The sequence below is a fragment of the Podarcis cretensis genome, assembly GCF_951804945.1.
Source record: "Podarcis cretensis genome assembly, chromosome: 5".
In the NCBI taxonomy this organism is placed as follows: Eukaryota; Metazoa; Chordata; class Lepidosauria; order Squamata; family Lacertidae; genus Podarcis; species Podarcis cretensis.
This window is the reverse complement of record NC_137174.1, coordinates 94,997,542-95,018,442: the sequence shown is the minus strand read 5'-3', so window position 1 is coordinate 95,018,442 and position 20,901 is coordinate 94,997,542. Positions and strand designations below refer to the sequence as shown.

The 20,901-nt window shown below is 47.2% G+C and overlaps 1 protein-coding gene across 2 annotated transcripts in view; it reads left to right on the top strand.

The window, feature by feature from the left end:
- Positions 1–1,413: 1,413 nt before the first annotated feature.
- Positions 1,414–20,901, top strand: part of LOC307217055 (major facilitator superfamily domain-containing protein 8-like) — a 45,829-nt gene continuing 26,341 nt past the window's right edge. For both annotated transcript variants that reach the window (XR_013839381.1, XM_079978071.1), the window contains exons 1-4: positions 1,414–1,824; positions 11,994–12,179; positions 13,163–13,225; positions 14,281–14,400. Coding sequence is in view for 1 of the 2 variants with exons in the window: in XM_079978071.1 (XP_079834197.1) it covers positions 1,749–1,824; positions 11,994–12,179; positions 13,163–13,225; positions 14,281–14,400 (445 nt within the window). In the remaining variant the exon portion in view is untranslated. The remainder of the gene's footprint in view (positions 1,825–11,993; positions 12,180–13,162; positions 13,226–14,280; positions 14,401–20,901) is intronic.

The window sequence follows — 20,901 nt, the reverse complement described above, 5'->3', positions numbered from 1 at the left end:
CAGAGTGGGTGATCTTCATAAAAGGGGAAGGGAAAGGAACAGAAGGGAAATAAAAGATCAGGCTGAATTCAAATTAAAGGCCAGGCAGAATAGTTCTGTCTTACAGGCCCGACGGAAGGAGGTAAAATCCTGAAAGGCCCTAGTCTCGTGGGACAGAGCATTCCACCAGGTCGGAGCCATCACTGAAAAGGCCCTGGCCCTGGTGGAGGATAGTCTGACTTCCTTAAAGGTAAAGGTAAAGGTACCCCTGCCCATACGGGCCAGTCTTGACAGACTCTGGGGTTGTGCGCCCATCTCACTCAAGAGGCCAGGGGCCAGCACTGTCCGGAGACACTTCCGGGTCACGTGGCCAGCGTGACATCGCTGCTCTGGCGAGCCAGAGCCGCACACGGAAACGCCGTTTACCTTCCCGCTGGTAAGTGGTCCCTATTTATCTACTTGCACCCAGAGGTGCTTTCGAACTGCTAGGTTGGCAGGCGCTGGGACCGAGCAGCGGGAGCGCACCCCGCCGCAGGGATTCGAACCGCTGACCTTTCGATCGGCAAGTCCTAGGCGCTGAGGCTTTAACCCACAGCGCCACCTGCGTCCCATGACTGCGTCCCATGACTGCGTCCCATGACTTCCTTAGGGACCTCTAAACTATGGGAAGAAAAACCGCCAAGTACAACCTTTTACTCCTTCACGTCATGGATGGCCATCTGTCATGGATGCTTTAGCTGAGATTTCTGCATTGCAGGGGGTTGGACTAGATGACGCTGGGGATCCCTAACAACTCTATGATTCTATGAGCTGTTCAGAGGAGCTACCAGACTGCTGTTCTGGGTGGGTTTCCTGTGCGTTTTAGCGTTACAGCAAAATGCAGAAATTCAGCTGGTGAAGCCCTTCCCGGAATTGCACGCCCAGCAGAAAAAAGAAAGCCTGTTCGGCTTCCGCATCCATTGACAGCCCTGCTTTTTACTCCTTGTTTGGAAGCAAAATCCCACTTCGGAAGGGTCGTAGCTGAGCGGCAGAGCGCAGGCACCAGGTTCCAATACCGAGGGCGGCATCTAAAGGATGGGACTCGATCCCTGCCTTGCAATCCTGCAGAGTCTCTGGCCAGAAGGCAACCCTGTGCCAGATGCGCCACTCAGTGCAAGGCTACGTTCCCAAGACGCGGGTGCGCAAAATCTGGCGGACAAGCCTAAGGAAATATACAGCGAGGCGCCCAACCTGCCTCCTGCGCGAATGGAGAGAGCTCTCGGCCAGGTGACTTAGGGATGCTTTGCATGTGTCTATGAGGAGGCGCGCTCCCATTGGCCGCCCGGCCCCTTTCCTTCCCGATGCCAGGTTAGCAGCAGGAGGAGGGGGGGGGGGAAGCCGGGTAGGCTGGGGGACGAGGATGCGCTCTCCATTGGCTGCTGCGCGCGCTCGTCCCGCCCGCTCGCCGACCATTCAATAAACTTTCTCCCGGCTGCAGCTGCCTTGGTCGGGCAAAACAGCTGCAGCGACGCGCAGGTTGCGGGCTGCGAGAGGGAGAGCGCCGAAGGGGCGCTGGATGGGCGTGTGCGTAAAAAGGGCTGGAGAGGAACGCTGCTGCTGCTGCTGCTGCTGAGGCAGGGAGAATGGTGAGGGTTAGGAGGAGGAAGATGGCACCGCCGCCGCCGCCTCCAGCTGCCCTTTGAGCTCTCCGGAGGGAAGGAGGAGACCTCGGCCCCACGCTCCTTCGACGGGCGCCTCTGTCCCCGGGGAGAACCCAACGCCAGGTGTCTATGGATGTGCAGCGGAAGAAGAAATGGACCAACCTCACCATTGGCCTCCTTTTCCTGTCGGGAGGAATTGAGTACGGTGAGATTCCCTGGGCATGGTATGGGCATCGGCAATGGGGGGGGGAGGGGGGGAAGTACCAGGGGAGTTTCTGGACCCTGGATACAGAGTTGACAATTTTATATATAGCTTCATCATCACACACACACACACACACACACACGCCCCTATACACGTACATATACAGTGGTACCTCGGGTTACAGACGCTTCAGGTTACATACGCTTCAGGTTACAGACTCTGCTAACCCAGAAATATTACCTCGGATTAAGAACTTTGCTTCAGGATGAGAACAGAAATCGTGTGGTGGTGGCGCAGCGGCAGCAGGAGGCCCCTTTAGCTAAAGTGGTACCTCAGGTTAAGAACAGTTTCAGGTTAAGAACGGACCTCCAGAACAAATTAAGTTCTTAACCAGAAGTACCACTGTATACATGGTTTTTGTTGAGGCTGGTCTCAACATGCTGGTGTTGTTTTTGTGTGTATTATTAGATTTGGTACCCCACAATTTTATATGTAGCTTGATCTCTCCCTCCCTCCCCCCCTCACACGCATGCACATATTTACACACGCCAGGGGTGCCAACTTGAATAAAATATGGGGGTGGTAGGTAAGCACCGCCCCTACCCCCCCCACACCATTTGAATGGCAATGCCCCCATCAACATGGGGAACAACCCCCTCAAATATTTTACAGGGGGGGGGTTCAAAGGGACCTCAGCTCTTCTGAGTTGGTTCCTATGACACAAACACATACCGTTTTAGTTGAAGCTGGTCTCATCATGCTGGTGTTTATTATTATTTTTATTATACCTTTACAACTCTGGTACCCAGGTCTCCAGTCAAAAAAGGCCCCAGGAGTGACTTGCGTTCGAGCAAAACAAAACAGTCCCTGCTCTGGTGCTTATAAGCTAAACACACCCACACACACAGCACAAAGGGGAAAGGGAGGCTGTTCTGCACTATCTGGCCAAGAGGTCCTCAAGAAAGGGCTCCCTTGCTGCTGAAGTAGCACACTCTGCCCCTAGGAAGCTCAGGTTTTAAGGGGGGGGGGAGCTTGGTGATGGAGGAAGTCCAGTTTGCTTGGAGCCTCCCTAGCTTGATCCTCTGATCCAGGGGTCAGCAAACTTTTTCAGCAGGGGGCCAGTCCACTGTGCCTCAGACCTTGTGGGGGCCGGACTATTTTTTTTTTTTTGGGGGGGGGAGAACACATTCCTATGCCCCACAAATAACCCAGAGATGCATTTTAAATAAAAGGACACATTCTACTCATGCCAAAACACGCTGATTCCTGGACCCTCTGCGGGTCGGATTTAGAAGGCGATGGGGCCGGATCCAGCCCCCGGGCTTTAGGTTGCCTCCCCATGCTCTGATCTAATGCAGATTTCGTAGAGAGATTCTCATCTTTATTGCATGTTCCAGAAGTGCACATTGAGTGTTTTGAGGTTTTTGTGCCTCTACCAGTTGTTCAGCATGCCTGCCTTGACAAGATCCTGGCCTGTAGATAATCAAATGAATTGCGTGGTTAAGTTTGAGAAGGTGCAGTTCTTTAGCCCTGAATTTTCCACACACACCTGCTTTGCTTCCTGCTTCTGCCATTCCCAGATAGGTGGGAGGAGGAGGTGACTGTAAGAAGTATTTTGCCGTGCCCATCACTTAGAATCTTAGAGTTGGAAGAGACCCGAGGGTCATCTAGTCCAGCCCCCTGCAATGCAGGGTTCTCAACTTAAGCATCCATGACAGATGGACATCCAACCTCTGCTTAAAAACCTCCAAGGAAGGAGAGTCCACAGCCACTATCCAACAGCTCTTATTGTCAGAAAGTTCTTCCTGGTGTTTAGTCAGAATAATCTTTTTTGTAACTTGAATCCATTGGATCCAGTCTTGCGCTCCAGAACAGCAGAAAGCAAGCTTGCACCCTCTTCCATGTGCGACCCCTCCTGATATTTGAAGATGGCTCTCGCATTTCTTCTCGGTCTCCTCTTTTCCAAGCTGAACATACCCAACTCTCACTTCTCACCACTTTCAACCTGTGCAGTTGGTTTGCTCTGGTGGAGTCCAGAATGCTGTGCCTCGTGGATTTGTTTTCCAGTTGCAAATGATTTAACCCAGGAAACTAGTATCTCTGCATCCTAACCTTTGACTTCTAGAAGCTTGCCAATTGTCCTTGGATAGGTTGGCTGTTTGGGTTGCTGTTCCTCTGCCCTGTGAGAATGAGAAGAGGTTAGCAGGCCATACTCCAGAGTAAGGACATAATAGGCTTGGGCTGCAATATGGAAATGTTTTTGGGGTAAGATGCGGGAGTAAGCATGATTGGAGTCAGAGGGGGTAGGCAACAGGGACCACAGGTGCCATCAGCCTCAGACAGCATTGCCAAGGTCAGGGGTGAGGCCAGTGTTGTTGGACTACAGCTCCCTAGTCCTCACATTGGCTCACCCTTGAATGTGAGATTCCTTCCACTATTCTCAAGGTGCCGGAAGCAGCAGCCTTGCAGAAACTGAACAGGCCTGGGTTTTTGTCAGTGCCAGGATAGAAGAAATTCTGAAAGCCCTCACGGAAGAAAGCCAAGAGACAAATGTACAAAATCAATAATAGTTGCAGGACAATTGGAGGGATAAAGCTTAGAAAAACGTGACTAAAGGAGGATGTGATAAAGATCCCTAAAATTAGGCACAGTGTGGATAAAGTGGACAGAGGGGGGGTTTTTCTTCTAATACTTGATCTTGGTGTTAAGAAAAGGGAACCCAAAATGATCAAGGGCATGCAACAATTTCCCTGTGAGGAAAAGTTGCAATCTTGGAGGATTTAAAATTTAGAGAATAGGTGGATGTTTCATTTAGAGAAAAGGTGAGACAAGACATGACTGTGAGTTGTACAAAATTATGCCTGGAGAAAGTGGAGATAAACATGTTCTTCATTATTAAAAATGTATACCGCCCTTCATATGTAGATTTCAGGGCAGTTTGCAACGTAAAAATACAAGATAAAAACAGAAAACACATAATAAAACTAAGAACAGCACACACACACACACCGCAACACCAACCAACCAACCAAACAATAACAGCCCCACCCATAAGACTTGAACTCATGAACATCCAGTCAAAGACTTAATGAGCTGGGAGAGTCTGTGACAGAGAAGTCCACAATCAGAGGCACAAGCTTGAGCAGGAGAGGAGGGAGGCCAAGAGGCAGAGATAGGCCCGGCTGGTGAAGAGTCCTGGTGAAGAGCCCTACCCCCCCCCCCCCCCCCGCTGCGACATGCTCTCCTCCCACCTGGTCTCCCAGAACCAGAAGAGTCATGAAAAGGGCTGGGAAGTTAGCTTCACACAGGCACAGTCTCCTATTGCTTTTTTTGAGGAAACCTAACCGCAAAGTAGTGATTTTAAGCTTTTTGAACTGCTTTTTCCATCACGTTGCTGTACACCCAGGTTTTCCTTGACTTTTTGCCAGTTTGGCAAAACCTCCCCTCGACGCCATTTTTACACCCAAAAACCAGCACAGCAGGAATTTTCCTGACGTATGGCAAATAAGGGAGGAGCTGCTGTGCTCATGAGGCCGGACACTCCACCCAGTCTGTGCACATCAGTTTCTTGCTAATAAATAACTCCAGCTTGCACGGTGTCACTCCTGATATTAATGACTCCTAGTCACCATGATGTATTCAGGAGCAGAGGCAGCTTGCCATGTGGAAAGGTGTTGGTTGGGGAGCAACAATAGCAGAGGAATGTTGCCTTCAAGCCTTGCTTGCCACTGTGGGCAGCAGGATGGGTGAACCAGTTGGACCTGTGGCCTGATCTAGCAGAGCTTTGGTTTTGCATAAGAATACGGGAAGCTGCCTTGTATGATGTCAGGCCGTTGGTGTTATGTAGTGTTATATATTACTTACGTGGATTCAACAACTGGACAAGGAGACACCAAGTCAGGAATCTAGATTTCCTCTTTATTGGTTGTTGTTTAGTCGTTTAGTCGTGTCCGACTCTTCGTGACCCCATGGACCAGAGAACGCCAGGCACTCCTGTCCTCCACTGCCCCCCGCAGCTTGGTCAGACTCATGCTGGTAACCTCGAAAACACTATCCAACCATCTCGTCCTCTGTCGCCCCCTTCTCCTTGTGCCCTCCATCTTTCCCAACATCAGGGTCTTCTCCAGGGAGTCTTCTCTTCTCATGAGGTGGCCAAAGTACTGGAGCCTCAGCTTCACAATCTGTCCTTCCAGTGAGCACTCAGGGCTGATTTTTATTGGTACGCGTTTGCAAAGGCGGGCCCTCCGCTCCGAATTGGTGCGAAGAGCCCCGAGCATACTCCAGCACAAACATTTATACCCTATAGCTGCCGCCCCTCGTTAGAGGCTTGGCTTACAATCTACCTAGCATCATTAGACACCGCACTAATACAATAGCCAATCTACACTCTCTATTCTAACTCTGCCCTTTTATGGAATTACTCATTACTTCCCTATTCTACCTATTACTTCCCTATTCTACCTAGCCGACGTGGCATTCATACACCCACATCCCCATGTACAAATTACTGAATTCGACACACTCTATTTTCTATTCTCACAATCCCCCCTCTTTTTGTATCTTGTCTCGAATTCACATAAAAGTTCATGGGCCACATTTTCTCCTTCATCCTCTTGTTGTATTATGTGCTATGTACCCCTGTCGAGTCTGAGCCATGGAAAACATTTTTTTCTCTATCTGTTCCTTTGCTGGCAGTTCCTCCCTTATATCCATATACATATATGCTAGAGGTGATAGGTCCTACTGCCAGGGGTTCATAACATTCCGTTTTGTTTCCCTTTACTTTACATCTATAATATTGGGTCTGGTTGTGGATGCAAGGCTCCATGATTTGGATGCATTCTGGGGCCACATTATAATACATCAATGTTTGTGTAATTTTCTTCCCAGTTCTCGTGGTTTTAATACACTCGGTACATGAACCTGAGTCCTTATATTCTCCCCCTATGACTATGCATCCCATTAATATGCCTAAAAATTGCCAATCAGCCTTCATATTCGGAATCTAAACGGGCTAATGCTTGCCTTACCGTCGGGGTTTCTTTCAATAGGCACGTTATCCGTCCTCCCTCTTCTATCTTACAGAATTCTAATATAATTTCCTCAATGCATATAAGATTACACTTTTCTGTGCAATGTACACATAGCACACACCCCTCGCAATGACTACAGCAACAGCATTCAAATAAACATTTACAATCACAATAAAAACACATCACTCTTGTGATGCTTGTTTATCCTTGGTTCCTGATTTGGTAAGTCTTATTTTTAGCGGATTATCCGGACTGGTTGTCACCGCCCAATCCTCCGTTGGAGCTCTTTTCACCCGATGATAATGGGTCCATCCATGCTCTCTGGTCCGTACTGCTGATTCAGTAGTGAGCAGGACCTGGTATGGGCCTTCCCAAGTCGGGCTGAGCTTCTCCGTCCGCCACGCTTTTATCAGGACCAAATCTCCAGGCTGAAAGGTATGCTGTTGCTCCAATAGCGGGGGCCGCTGTGCTAATACGCCTTGCCTATGAAAAGACAATAAAGACTGGGACAGTGTATGCAGATATTTTCTGATGAATTGATCCCTAAATTCCACCTGAGGAGTTCCTACAACCGCCAAGTAGGGATGACCCATCATCATTTCAAAAGGCGATAGACCCGTGTCTTTTCGTGGGGCCACCCTCATTCTTAACAACGCCAGCGGGAGGTTTTTCGTCCAAGGTAGCCCATTTTCCAAATACAATTTAGTTAAATGTTTCTTTATCTCTCCATTTGCCCGTTCCACTTTCCCACTGCTCTCAGGGTGCCACGGTGTATGAAGGTCCCATTTGATTCCTATTGCTTTCATCACCTCTTGCATGGCCTTTTTGTATAAAATGTGTCCCTCTATCAGAATCTATTGCTTCTATTATCCCGTAGCGAGGGAGAAGGTGTTCTAAAATTGCTTTGCTGACCACTTGGGCCGTTGCTCTCCTGCTAGGAAAAGCCTCAACCCACCCGGTCAGATGATCTTTAAAAACCAACAAATATTTTTGCCCCCCTCTTTCCGGCAGTTCGGTAAAATCCACCTGCACTCTTTGAAATGGCCATACCGCTAAGGGTCTTCCTCCTCTCTCTACTTTCTTGGCCCGAGCCTTATTGACTTTTTGACACAATAGGCATTTCCATGCGATGGCGTGCGCCATTGGCCACATATCCTTACTCCAATATAGGGGTTTTATCAAATTTATCATCCCTTCTGTACCGAAATGACTTCCCTCATGCACTTTCTCCAATAAATTTAACATAACCAATTTTGGGAGCACTGTCTGTCCTTCAGGAGTCTCCCAATTATTTCCCTTTTTCTTCCATCCCTCTTTTTCCATATATTCCTTCTCTTTTGGACTAAATATCAGGTGTTCCAGGTCCTGGTTCTCTACTACAGGCACTCGCAAGGTGCATTGCCTAATTATTTCCTTTTTTATTTCACCCTCCGTCGCTTCCCGCGCTCGGTGATCCGCCCATGCATTTCCTCGTTGCTCTGGGCTATGTCCTTTGGTATGGGCCAGAATATGTACAATACTGATCTTATGCGGCCCCATCAAAGCTTCCAATAATCGTTCAAGCAAAGCTACATGTTCTATTTGCTTTCCATCTGCCTTTATAAATCCCCTCTCTTTCCATGTCCTTCCAAAAGTATGTACCACTCCCCATGCATATCTTGAATCCGTCCAAATCGTCACATCCAACCCCCTGGCTAATTCCAATGCCCGGGCTAATGCCATTACCTCACATTTCTGGGCCGACCAAGTGCTAGGGAGTGCACCACTTTCTATGGTTTCTCCATCTTCTCGCACTATCGCATATCCTGATCTTCTCCTCCCCTCCTTAACATAGCTTGATCCATCTACAAACCATCTTTCACCCTCATTCAGAGGCTCTTCCCTCAAATCTTCCCGGACCTTGGCCATCAATTCTATGTCTTTGAGACAATCATGTTCCTCAGGTTCCCATTCCTGTCGCTCGCCTCTCAGAAACTCTGCTGGGTTTAAATTTCTGTCGGTTCCAATAGTTATATCAGAACCTGTCCTGAGTATACCTTCATATTGTACCAAACGCCTGTCTGTCATCCAGGCGGGCGCAGCCCCTGTCATTACTGCGCCGATCTGGTGAGGACTGTGCACTATCAGAGCCCTTCCAAAAGTCAATTTTCGACTTTCTAAAACGAGCTCTGCCGCAGCGGCCACGGCTTGAATACATGCTGGCCACCCTCTGACCACTGGTTCCAAGGTAGAACTTAGATAGGCCACTGGCTGATATCGCCCTCCCCTCTTTTGAGCCAGAACTCCTACTGCCGTCTGGGCAGCCACTGTTACATATAAGTGGAAGGGTAATTGCAAATTTGGCAAAGCCAGAGCGGGGCTGGCTATTAAAGTTTTCTTAATCTCCTCCCATCTAATCCGATCCTCCTCATCTGATTCCACCTTTTTTTCTTTTAAGGGAAATTGTTTAAAAGGCGGGGGATCTGGTCCGAAAAATGTTACTCGGGACCAAACCTCTATATAAGGTTTCTCTTTTTTCCTTTTTGGTCTTCACTAGATACAGTTTCATCTGTTTTATCCAATATGGATCTGTTTCCCCATCTGGCCTCCACCGGGACTCCCCTTCTGGACCTATGGGATACTCTGGCCAGGTTACCCTACATAATTTAATCATTACTGTCTTCAATAATCCTTGACTATAGGGCTTAATCTCCTTTTCGTCCCATTCTAATAGGACTTGTCCCAGGGGACTATTTGGATCTATCGGATCCCTGTCCTCAATCCTTGGCCCCCTTTTACATTTACTCTGTCCTTTGCCCATCCTCAAATTAGATATGTCTCTTGCAACTCTCGTTCACACAATTACGCGGAATCGCCTGGCCGCTCCCCTCGCGGGAATACGGAACCGCAAGCTAATCCTCTCGCTGGGTCCTGGTCCCCAGTCCACACTCACGCGTCCGTTCGGAACCTCTCTTTCGCACTGAGACCACTCATACACCCGTCCCTTCCCGGGATTTATTTATATACTCACCCCTCTCAGTCTAGCGCCTCCTTCTCGGTCGGCTGGTAAACTGGCAGGCGTCCCTGCGGGGCGATGCAGTCCCTGACTGCAACACTTCCCAACACTATCCTGTTCGGCTTTCTGAGTTGGTGTTCCGTTCTTTAAGCCCTCGGGATCCGTCGCTACCGGGGTCTGAATAGCGGATCTCTCCGAAAATACCGGAGTGCCGGCTGATCCCCTTCCAATACCCCGATACGCAGATCGTCGAGGGCCCCACGTGGGGCGCCAAAATTGTTATATATTACTTACGTGGATTCAACAACTGGACAAGGAGACACCAAGTCAGGAATCTAGATTTCCTCTTTATTGGTACGCGTTTGCAAAGGCGGGCCCTCCGCTCCGAATTGGTGCGAAGAGCCCCGAGCATACTCCAGCACAAACATTTATACCCTATAGCTGCCGCCCCTCGTTAGAGGCTTGGCTTACAATCTACCTAGCATCATTAGACACCGCACTAATACAATAGCCAATCTACACTCTCTATTCTAACTCTGCCCTTTTATGGAATTACTCATTACTTCCCTATTCTACCTATTACTTCCCTATTCTACCTAGCCGACGTGGCATTCATACACCCACATCCCCATGTACAAATTACTGAATTCGACACACTCTATTTTCTATTCTCACAGTAGTGAAGTTTCACCCTGGGCCAGCAGGGGGATACTGTATATAGTTTTCACTCAGGTCTGTAGATAGTTTTCCCTCAGGTCCACGTCAGTTATTTTAGGCGGGAACTCTGGGCTGTTGTTGTTACAATGTTGACAGCCAGCTGCCTATAAAAGCAGGCCGGCTGAGCTGTTTGCAGGCAGTTCTATTCCAGCTTACAAGAATAAAGAGCTACTTGGAGAAATCGCTGTGTCGTCTGCTATGTCAACCCACAACTTAACAGTTGGCCCATCTAGTTCCATCTTGTCTGCACTGGCTGGCAGTGAAACTCCAGGGTTCCAGTAATTGAATCTTTCCCAGCCATACAGGTAGCCCTGTTCAGGGAAGTTTTTAATGTGTGACATTTTAATGTATTTTTAATCTTTGTTGGAAGCTGCCCAGAGTGGCTGGGGAAACCTAGCCAGATGGGCGGGGTACAAATAATAAATTATTATTATTATTATTATTATTATTATTATTATTATTATTATACTTGGAAATGCCAGTAGGGATTGAACCCGCAACCTGCCTTGCGGATTTTTAGGGCACACCTTTGTGAAGTGTTTTGTGAACTGGAAAAAGAAACTGTGCCAACAAAAAAGGAATGGCAAGATAAACTGCTAAGAGTATATTGAACTGGCTAGATTAACAGAGGCAATTTGAGATCACACTAGATAAGAGTTTCAGAAAGCATGGGGGAAATGCAGAGACCACGGGACAACTCTCATGGCAACACACATAGGAGGCAACTCCTAGGTGCTGAGGGGTCTTTGGCCCTCCCAATAAAATATTTGAGGGGGCTGCCCCCCCAAAACAGATGGGCATTGCCAAACAAATGATGTGCATGTAGCGTGTCATGTGATCGATTGTGTGGGATGGGGCTTGTCCCTTTCCCAATATTTTATTCAAGTTGGCACCCCTTCTCTCATAACTATAAAGCATTAAACCTTATAAAGCTTTAAATGGCTCAGAACTGCAATGCCTCAATGTCTACCTCTTTCCATATGAACCTACCCAGACCTTGAGATCATCATCTGAGGCCCTTCTTTGTGTGCCTTCTCCACAAGAGGTCTGGGGGGGCGGCAAGATGAGAACGGGGCCTTCTCTGCCGTGGTTCCCAGTTTGTGGAATGCTCTCCCCAGGGCGACTCGCCTGGTGACTTCATTATACACCTTTCGGTTACCAGCAAAAAGGTTCTTCTTTAATCAGGCCTTTGGCTGACTGACATCCAATATCCTTTTAAAATGTGCTGGGGGTAATTGGGTTGCTTTTGTATTTACTTTTATTATGTATTTTGTGTTTTTATGTTGTAACTGCCCTGAGACCCGCGGGTATACAAATTTAAATAGCGATAATATTAATCATAATATTTTCTGGAAGCCACTTCTGATGGATGCTCTTTTTGATACTTTCTATTTACTGGAGTTTATTTTTTCGCCTCTCCGCAGCTGTGATCCTGCCCACCCTCTGGGCTTACCTGCAAACTCTCAATGCTGAGCCCTACTTCCTCGGCCTGGGCATCTCTGCCTTTAGCTTTGCCGGGCTGATCACAGGCCCGCTGTTTGGATATTGGTCTGACCGTACCCATAAAACCAAGGCCATCATCCTCTTCGCCAACTTGTTTCAGATAGCAGGTAAGTGGGGGCTGCATTGAGAGTGGTGGTGGCAGGGGCAGTGGTTATGTTTGGGGTCAAAGCATGCAGATGAGACTCCAGTCCCCCACGGTAAAGGTAAAGGGACCCCTGACCATTAGGTCCAGTCGTGGCCGACTCTGGGGTTGTGGCGCTCATCTCGCTTTATTGGCCAAGGGAGCCGGCGTACAGCTTCTGGATCATGTGGCCAGCATGACTAAACCGCTTCTGGCCAACCAGAGCAGTGCACGGAAATGCCGTTTACCTTCCCGCTGGAGCGGTACCTATTTATCTACTTGCACTTTGATGTGCTTTCAAACTGCTAGGTTGTCAGGAGCAGGGACCAAGCAACGGGAGCTCACCCCATCGCGGGGATTTGAACCGCTGACCTTCTGATCGGCAAGTCCTAGGCTCTGTGGTTTAACTCACAGCGCCACCCGCGTCCCTTTTCCCCCACGGTAGGTGGAAGCTAAACTTTGCTGGAAACCACAGGAGAGGAGAGGGCTCTTGTCCTTGGTTCTTGCTTGTGGGTTTCCCATAGGCATCTGGTTGGCCACTGTGAGAACAGGATCCTGGATGGGCCATGGGCCTGATCCAGCAGGCTTGTCTTATGTTAAGGGATTTAAAATGTCAGATTTCTTCCAGGTGACTTGCCAAGTGATGGTTGCATCTTGCACTTTCCAGCTCATTTTCCCCATCACTTTCCTTACAGCAAAAAGTAAGGAAAGTGGGGGAAGTGGGTTTGTTGCACAAGAGCGCAAAGTCCACCCTAACCACGCAAGCTGAATCGACCAGCATGTGATTGAATCCCACCTGCAAAAGGAGGGAGATCCCAGAAAAAAGGGTGTGTAGACTCTAATTGTGCCCTGCTTTCTAGTGGATTGCTATATTGAGAAGAAAGTTGCTTTCTCTAGAGCAAATTGATTTCATTTAGCCTGGTTTCCTCTGCAACTCATGCTTGTCTTTCCTGTGTCTTCCGCTTCCAGGGAACTTCATGTACTTTGTCGGTGGTTCCAAATGGATGCTTCTAAGTGGTCGGCTGGTGGCAGGTAAGTGATGGAGTGGAGGGTGTATTTATGTTAGCGCATGTGAGATTTTTTTTTGAATAATAGTTGCAGTTGGGTGGTGGGTCTTGGAGAAAAACACTGTGTTTCCTCTTTTCTAAAAATAAATTGGGGTGTGAATGTATTTTTTGTTGTTGTTGTTGTTGTCTAAGGGGGAGGGAAAGAGTATTCCTTTATTTTTATTTCCTCCCCCCCCCATTTAAAATGGATACTGCTGGAGGGGAATTTCGCATTCTTGTTTTGCTTTGCTTTTTGCCCCGCCCACTTCCACCTACAGCCCCGCCCACTGTTGGAATGCACTCTCCCAAAGGTTTCCTGCACTTGAGCCCAGCCTGCGGGCCAAAAGTAGCCCCCCCCTGCTTTAGTGATGGTTTTGTCATACATGCACAGATCATTTTATCTGTATGCTGCCTTTCCATACTTAGAACCATACTCAAGGCATCTTACAACATGAAGAAATTTGCATAATTACAAATACAGTGGTACCTTGGCTGTCGAACGGCTTAGTTCCTGCACGCCACAAACCCGGAAGTGAGTGTTCCGGTTTGTGAACATTTTTTGGAAGCCGAACAGCTGACACGACTTCCAATTGAGTGAAGGAAGCTCCTGCAGCCAATCAGAAGTTGTGCCTTGGTTTTCGAACCATTTCAGGAGTCAAACAGACTCCTGCAACAGATTGAGTTCGACAACCAAGGTACCACTGTAGAACAAAAGCGGTCATAAACGATAAATGAAACACATCACAAAGTACACAACCAATCTGATAACGATTTACCCACAAGTCAGAATAAGATCTAAAAATAACAATACAAAAATTAACTGCCACAACTGGCCCCCACACCCAAACAAAACCCCAGCCTAAGAGTCTGTTCAGCAGCCTTAGTTTTTTTTGTAGTTGGAGTCAGTCCGGGGCATGCCTTCCCCAGCCTGTTAGAAAAAGCTCTGCAAGGCAGGGAGCAGGTCTTTCAGGACTTACAGCTAGGATGGCCTCTGTCCCCCCTTCCTCCCTCTGACTCTTTGTACTTGGCCCTCCCCTGCAGGTGTGGGCACAGGAGCAGGAGCATCCATCTTTGGCTACCTCACCCGAACCACCACGTCCCAGGAGCGCGCCACGGTGTTTGCGGCTGTCATGGCATGCAGACAGGTTGGGCTACTCATCGGTAAGGCTGATTTCCTCTGCCCCACCCCTCTAAAAACCTTCAGTATATTCCTGTCTGCTATGGAAAGGGCTGGGTTAACCATTAAGCAAAATAAGCACATGCTTAGGGCACCAAGGGAAGGGGGGGGGCACCACAGAAATTTTTCCATTGCTGGGTTTTTAACATTGATGGCTGCAAATGGCTCAGCTGAGTGTTCATTTTCTCAGCGGAAGTCTATTAAAAATCCCAACAGAAGAAATATGCAACGAGGCAGGCTGGGTGCCTTATCTGTACTAAGTATAGAAGCAGATGTGTTATGTAAGATTAGTTTTGAGGATCTGATCAATTAGAAAAAGGAGAATTTTTTTCTCCCCCCCTTTTTAAAATAATTTTTATTCAATTTTACATATAATTTCCATAAATCATATAACATATGTTCATATCCTATACAATATTTTAGACTTCCCTCAACTACATCTGAAGATTTTTCAGTCTTTATCACTTAATCTGCATTTTACTAATTTCACTATTACTTTTAATAATCCTTAAGTAATAATTCTATTCATAATTTTCCCCCCTGCAATATTTCATATAGTCCTCCTTACAAAACTTCTTGCAGTCCTACTAGCATAATCTGTTGATTACACTTGCTTTTCAAATAGTTCACATATTTACTCCAGTCCTCTGAGAACCTCTGATCCCGCCGGTTTCGGATCCTTCCTGTCATCTTATCCAGTTCTGCATAGTCCATTAATTTCATCTGCCATTCTTCTTTCGTCAGTAATTCTTCTTGTTTCCATTTCTGTGCCAATAATACTTGTGATGGGATAATGAGCTGCTTGTGCGTAAAAGCTTGATCCCTCAGAGATTACTCAATGTAGTAAATCTCTGCCTTGAGCGGAGCCCTTTGGCATGGCTCCGTCAGTCGCTGGTAGAATCTGACAGTGGGCGTTTGCGGAAATGTTTCCAACATAAAAGCTGTTTAACGGAAACGCGTCTCCTGGATTCTCTGCGTGACAGTTTCCGGCGAGGGACGGGGGTCCCTAAAGGGGGTCCTGATACCTCTTCACTGTTCTCACTGGAAGTATCCCAGAGCCTCCCCTCCGACTCCCTTTCCCTTGGAGCTCCTGCTCCCCCCCTACTGGTTCCCTCTTCTGCTGCAGTGTCTCTGGTATTCTCCGGGAGCCTTTCCACCACCTGTTCTTCCGATGGCAGTTCCCTGACATCCACCTCCCCCCCCAGGGCCCCCTTCACCCCCTCCCGCCTCTTCTCCTACTGGCGGTGAGGATGGAAAGCCCTGGAAGGAACTCTCCTCAACATCAGAGGATTCAAACACTTCTAGCCACGGCTTTCCGTCTCTTTCCCCTTCTTCCTCTCCTTCATCAGAATCTGTTTCCTCCTCCACCCCTGACTCTGGGAACCCTTCAAACTCCCCTTCCTCATCTGTAGTCCCGAAGTGTTCCCTCCTAAATCGTGCCACGGGTTGTGGTTTTCTTGGGAAACGCCGATGAAACGTTTCTATTAAAATCTCGTCATTGACTTCCTCTGCTGGTACCCATGTGTTTTCTGCCTCTTCCTCCCCCTCCCATTCTACCAAGTATTCCACCTGATTTCCCTTCCACCTGGAATCAATGATTCCTGCCACATCCATGTTGCGTTCTCTCTCTTCTATGACGGGTGTCTGGGTGACCTCCCTCTCATGTTCCCCCCACTCACGTCCCTCTCTGTACGGCGACAGTAATGACCTGTGAAATACTGGGTGCAATTTCATGTCACTGGGCAATCGGAGTTTGAATGCTACTGGGTTGACCTGTTGTATGACCTCAAAGGGTCCCAACCGTTTGGGTCTCAATTTCTTACACCCTCCCTTGAACGGCAGTCCGTGGGTGGATAGCCATGTTGGTTTCTGCTCTCTTCACTGTGCAGCGAAGTGCTTGTCACGAGACAGGTGTTTACATTCCACAGAGTTACTGTTGGGTTTTCTCATGGGAAAGGGAGACTGGATGTGACGTACACTGGTTTCCTGTTTTTTTTCACTGTTCTCACAGTGTGATTTCTCTCCGTGCTTCAGAGGAGAGAGGATGCATTTTCTGCTCCGGCAGAGGCAAGATGTTTTTCTGTAACCTACCAGCTTTGAAATGTAAATAAAGCAATATAGAGCATGTTGGCACGTATTCCTCATCATTCCGCTGTGCTTGAGACACTGCAAATCAACATTTTTGGTTATGGCCCAGAACAACGCAGTCAAAGTGACGGATGGACTTCGGAGTGCCGGCAAAGAATGCAAAGGAATGCAAAGGGACGGATCGGACGCTATCTCTGCGCGTCAAGATGATTGATGAGGTATGTGCTACTGCTCCGGGCAGCCTGCCAGCATCTAATTAATGGCTTTATGGCTGGACTTTGAACTTTTAAAGCCGTTTGCCGGACACAGGCAAAGGATCATAGGATCAAGTTACTTTGCTGGGGAAATCGAAAGTAACTTTTAAAAGTGCTTTTGGAGTAAAACAGCTGCAGAGAATAGTGACGCAGCACTATTTAAGGCAGCAGAGGGAAAGCACTTTTGAACTTGCCTTTGGCATGATGTTTGAGGCAGCTGCAGTAAAGCAGAGTGGCACAGGCTCACAGGCAGAGGCTGTTTTGAACATGCCTTTGGAATGAGGCTTGAAGCAGCACAGACACAGCTTGTATAAAGCAGCTTGTTTAAAGCAGCAGAGATGACGCAGAAGGCTAATGCCAGAGTCATGATGGCTAGCTGCAGAAGGCTGGCTGATGCACGTGGGGAATCTGATGCCAATCAGCCACATGCTCAGCTCAGAGTAGCCTGTGATACTGCCATGATTCAGAATGAAGCAGATTGCCAGGGTGATAGCTGCATGGGAAAGGGGGAGTCTTCACAGACGTCATCCCAGAGTGCAGTGGAACCACCAGATGGCGCCAAAGCTTTGAAGGCAGTGAAATGCTACTCGTGTGGACGTCTAGGCCATATGAAGAGGGAATGCAGATATCCCAGGGCCAAGACAGAGCAGCGCAGCGAAAGCTCATCGCGTGAAAAGGCCGAGGCAAAGGCAAAGGTACGGTGTCCAGGACAACGCAGCACAAGGCAATGGTCTCACGCTTCACTCCAAAAGTTGCAGAGGTCCAGAAGACGTCTAGATCTTTCTTCGTTGTTGATTCAGCGGCTACCCATCACATGTGCAACGATAAGCGACTGTTCGTGTGTTTTACACCGCAGGAAGGTGCGATTCACCAGGTGGATGACCACACAATCCCCAGTAAAGGCTACGGAACTGTTGTTCTTCACAGTTTGGACTTATCGATACAGAATGTACTTTACGTACCAGATGCCAAACATAATCTGCTCAGCGTTGGACAGCTGAATGAGCGGAACATTGACGTTTCTTTTAAGAACAAAAGGTGCATCATCACAAAGAAAAATGATTATGTATTGTATGCTGAATATGTTGATCGTTTGTATGTTTTGTATTATGATAATGTTGTGCAGGATGACACTTGTTGCATTGCAGGTTCTAACAAAAGTTTGCATGCAGAATGTATTCATGATTTTCATCGAAAATTTTGTCATTTGAATTTTGAGGCAGTATCTAAAATGCCTGCCTTGGTTGAAGGTATGACTATTAAACCCTGCAGGTACCACATGAAGTGCAAGGCATGCGCAGCAAACAAGGTGAAAATGGCTGCGAAAGGTAAGGTGTCTAGTAGGCAAGCTACAGAACCATACCAGGTTGTTCATGCTGATTTGGTTGGACCACTAGCGCCCTCTTTGGGTGGAAATAGGTACTTCATGGTTCTCATTGATGCATTTTCCAGGTATATTTATGTGTACAATCTCAAGCAGAAATCAGAAGCTTTTCCTAGGTTCAAGGAATTCTGTGCTTGGTTGAAGAATGTGCATGGTAAGAAGATAAAAATTCTTTTCAGTGATCGCGGGGGGGAATTCACTTCTCAGCAGTTTGAAGCTTTTCTGTCTGAGAAAGGAATTCAACACGATTTGTCTAGTCCTCGCTCGCCATGGCAGAATGGACTTTGCGAGAGGGCAAATCAAACATTGCTTCAAGGTTTAAAAACCTTGCTGCATGATGCAAATCTTCCAGAGAGTTATTGGGCCGAATCTCTCTCGTGTTTTGTTTACAGTTATAATCACAGGTTATCTTCAGCGATTGGTTGTACCCCCTATGAGAAGATGTTTGGCAAGAAGCCATACATCAAACACATGAGAATTTTTGGTTCTGACATGTGGGTTCATTCACCACAAAACTCCAAGTTAGACAAGCGTGGTTTGCATGGTATCTTTCTAGGTTATGAGAAAGGTTCTTACAGAATAAGGATGACTGACTCTAAGACTATTAAACTCACAAGAAGTGTTGAGTACAATGCCAAGTGGGGGGAGAATGTGGGAATTTTCCAATGTTACCCTGATGACAGTGATGAGACTGAGGATAGTCAAAAGCAACCACAGCCACCCACACCCACTGATGAAAGTACTGATTCTGAGTCTGAAACTGAATCGGGTGATTCAGAGGATTTCAAGAGTGCGAAAGCCTCTATGCGACCCTCTGAAAGCTCTGATCAAGAATTGGAAGAACCATTGTTCACAATAGGTCACTTTTCTCCTAAGAAAGAAGAGGAGAGTGTTGAAGACCTAAGGCTAATTCGCAGGTCACAAAGAGCCACAAAAGGTAGACCTCCAAAGAGATTTGCTGATGAGTTTGCCAAGATAGCAGTAACAGCTGTTAAAAGCTCCAAGAAGGTATTTGAACCTTCAAGTTTCCAAGAAATCCAGGATTTGGATTCAAAGGAAGCTGAGCCATGGTTAAATGCCATGAAGGCTGAGCTTGATTCCTTGGAAAGGAACAAAACATGGGAACTTGTTCCAGTAGTTCCAGGAATGAAACTGCTTGGAAGCAAATGGGTCTTCAAAGCGAAGACTGATCAAAATGGCAAGATAGTCAGACACAAAGCCAGATTGGTAGCCAGAGGTTTTGCACAAGTACCAGGTGAAGACTATCGCGAGACCTACTCACCCACAGTGAGGTATGAGAGCATTAGGCTTATGCTCAAGCTAGCTGCAGAGGAGAATCTACACATTAGTCACCATGATGTGAATACAGCTTTTCTGTACGGATCTCTAGATGAATCACTTTATATGCTTCCACCTGATGGCGTACAGGTAAAACAGGGATTTGTTTGTGCTCTGAAAAAGTCCCTTTATGGTCTCAAACAAAGTGCACGGTGTTGGCACACAAAACTCACTGAAGTATTGTTTTCTCTAGGTTTTCAGCAAGGGAAAGCTGATCCATGTGTATTTGTCAAAGAGGAGGGGCAAAAGAAACTATTGTTTGTTTTATGTTGATGATTTATTATTCTTTTGGAAAGATGTCACAATGTACAATAACGCCCTAGCTCAACTGAAAGAGCACTTTGACATGAAAGATCTTGGAGAGGTAAACAACTACCTATCTCTTGAAATAGAGAGAGATCAAGATGGTAACATTCTAGTACACCAGTCACGGAAAATTGCTGATGTGTTAAGCAAACTAAACCTGATGGATGCTAACCCTGTAGACACACCGATGACAACAGGTTATCAGGTAGATGACACTGAAGAAGCATTTTCTGACACTACACTGTACAGAAGTGTCTAGGCAAGCTAAACTTCATTGCCAGATGTTCAAGACCAGACATTGCTGTTGGCTGTAATTTGCTAAGCAGACAACAATCCTACTGTTAAGGATTGGAAAGCTCTGAAACGTATAGCGCGCTATTTGAAAGGCACTATGCATTACAGACTGAGATTTAACAATCAGAAGTCTGGTGGTCTTGAGATATTTGCAGATGCAAGTTTTGGAAGTGACACTACAGACAGGAAAAGCACGTCTGGAGTTTGCTATATGTACAATCAGGCTCTATTTGATTGGTCATGCAAGAAGCAAACAACAGTTAGCTTAAGTACTTGTGAAGCTGAACTGAATGCACTGTCTTATTAACTCAAAGATTGTGAATGGTTGTTACAATTGTGCAAAGACATGAAAATTCCTGTCAAATGTCCAATCCAGGTTTACCAGGACAACAAAGCATGTTTGGCTTTGCTGAATTCTGAAGGTTGTAAGCAAAGCACGAAGCACTTGCAATTGAAGGTGCAACATGCTAGGGAACGTATTCAGAAGGGACTCGTAACGGTGTCCTATATGCCAGGTAATGAAATTCCTGCTGATGTATTGTCCAAGATTGTATCAAGGGATCAACACTGTACCTATGTGCAGAAGTTGGGTTTGTACTGATATTGTACGAACACGCTGCCCAGTGGTGTTCACAGAAAGGGGGAGGATGTTGGTTTCTGCTCTCTTCACTGTGCAGCGAAGTGCTTGTCACGAGACAGGTGTTTACATTCCACAGAGTTACTGTTGGGTTTTCTCATGGGAAAGGGAGACTGGATGTGACGTACACTGGTTTCCTGTTTTTTTTCACTGTTCTCACAGTGTGATTTCTCTCCGTGCTTCA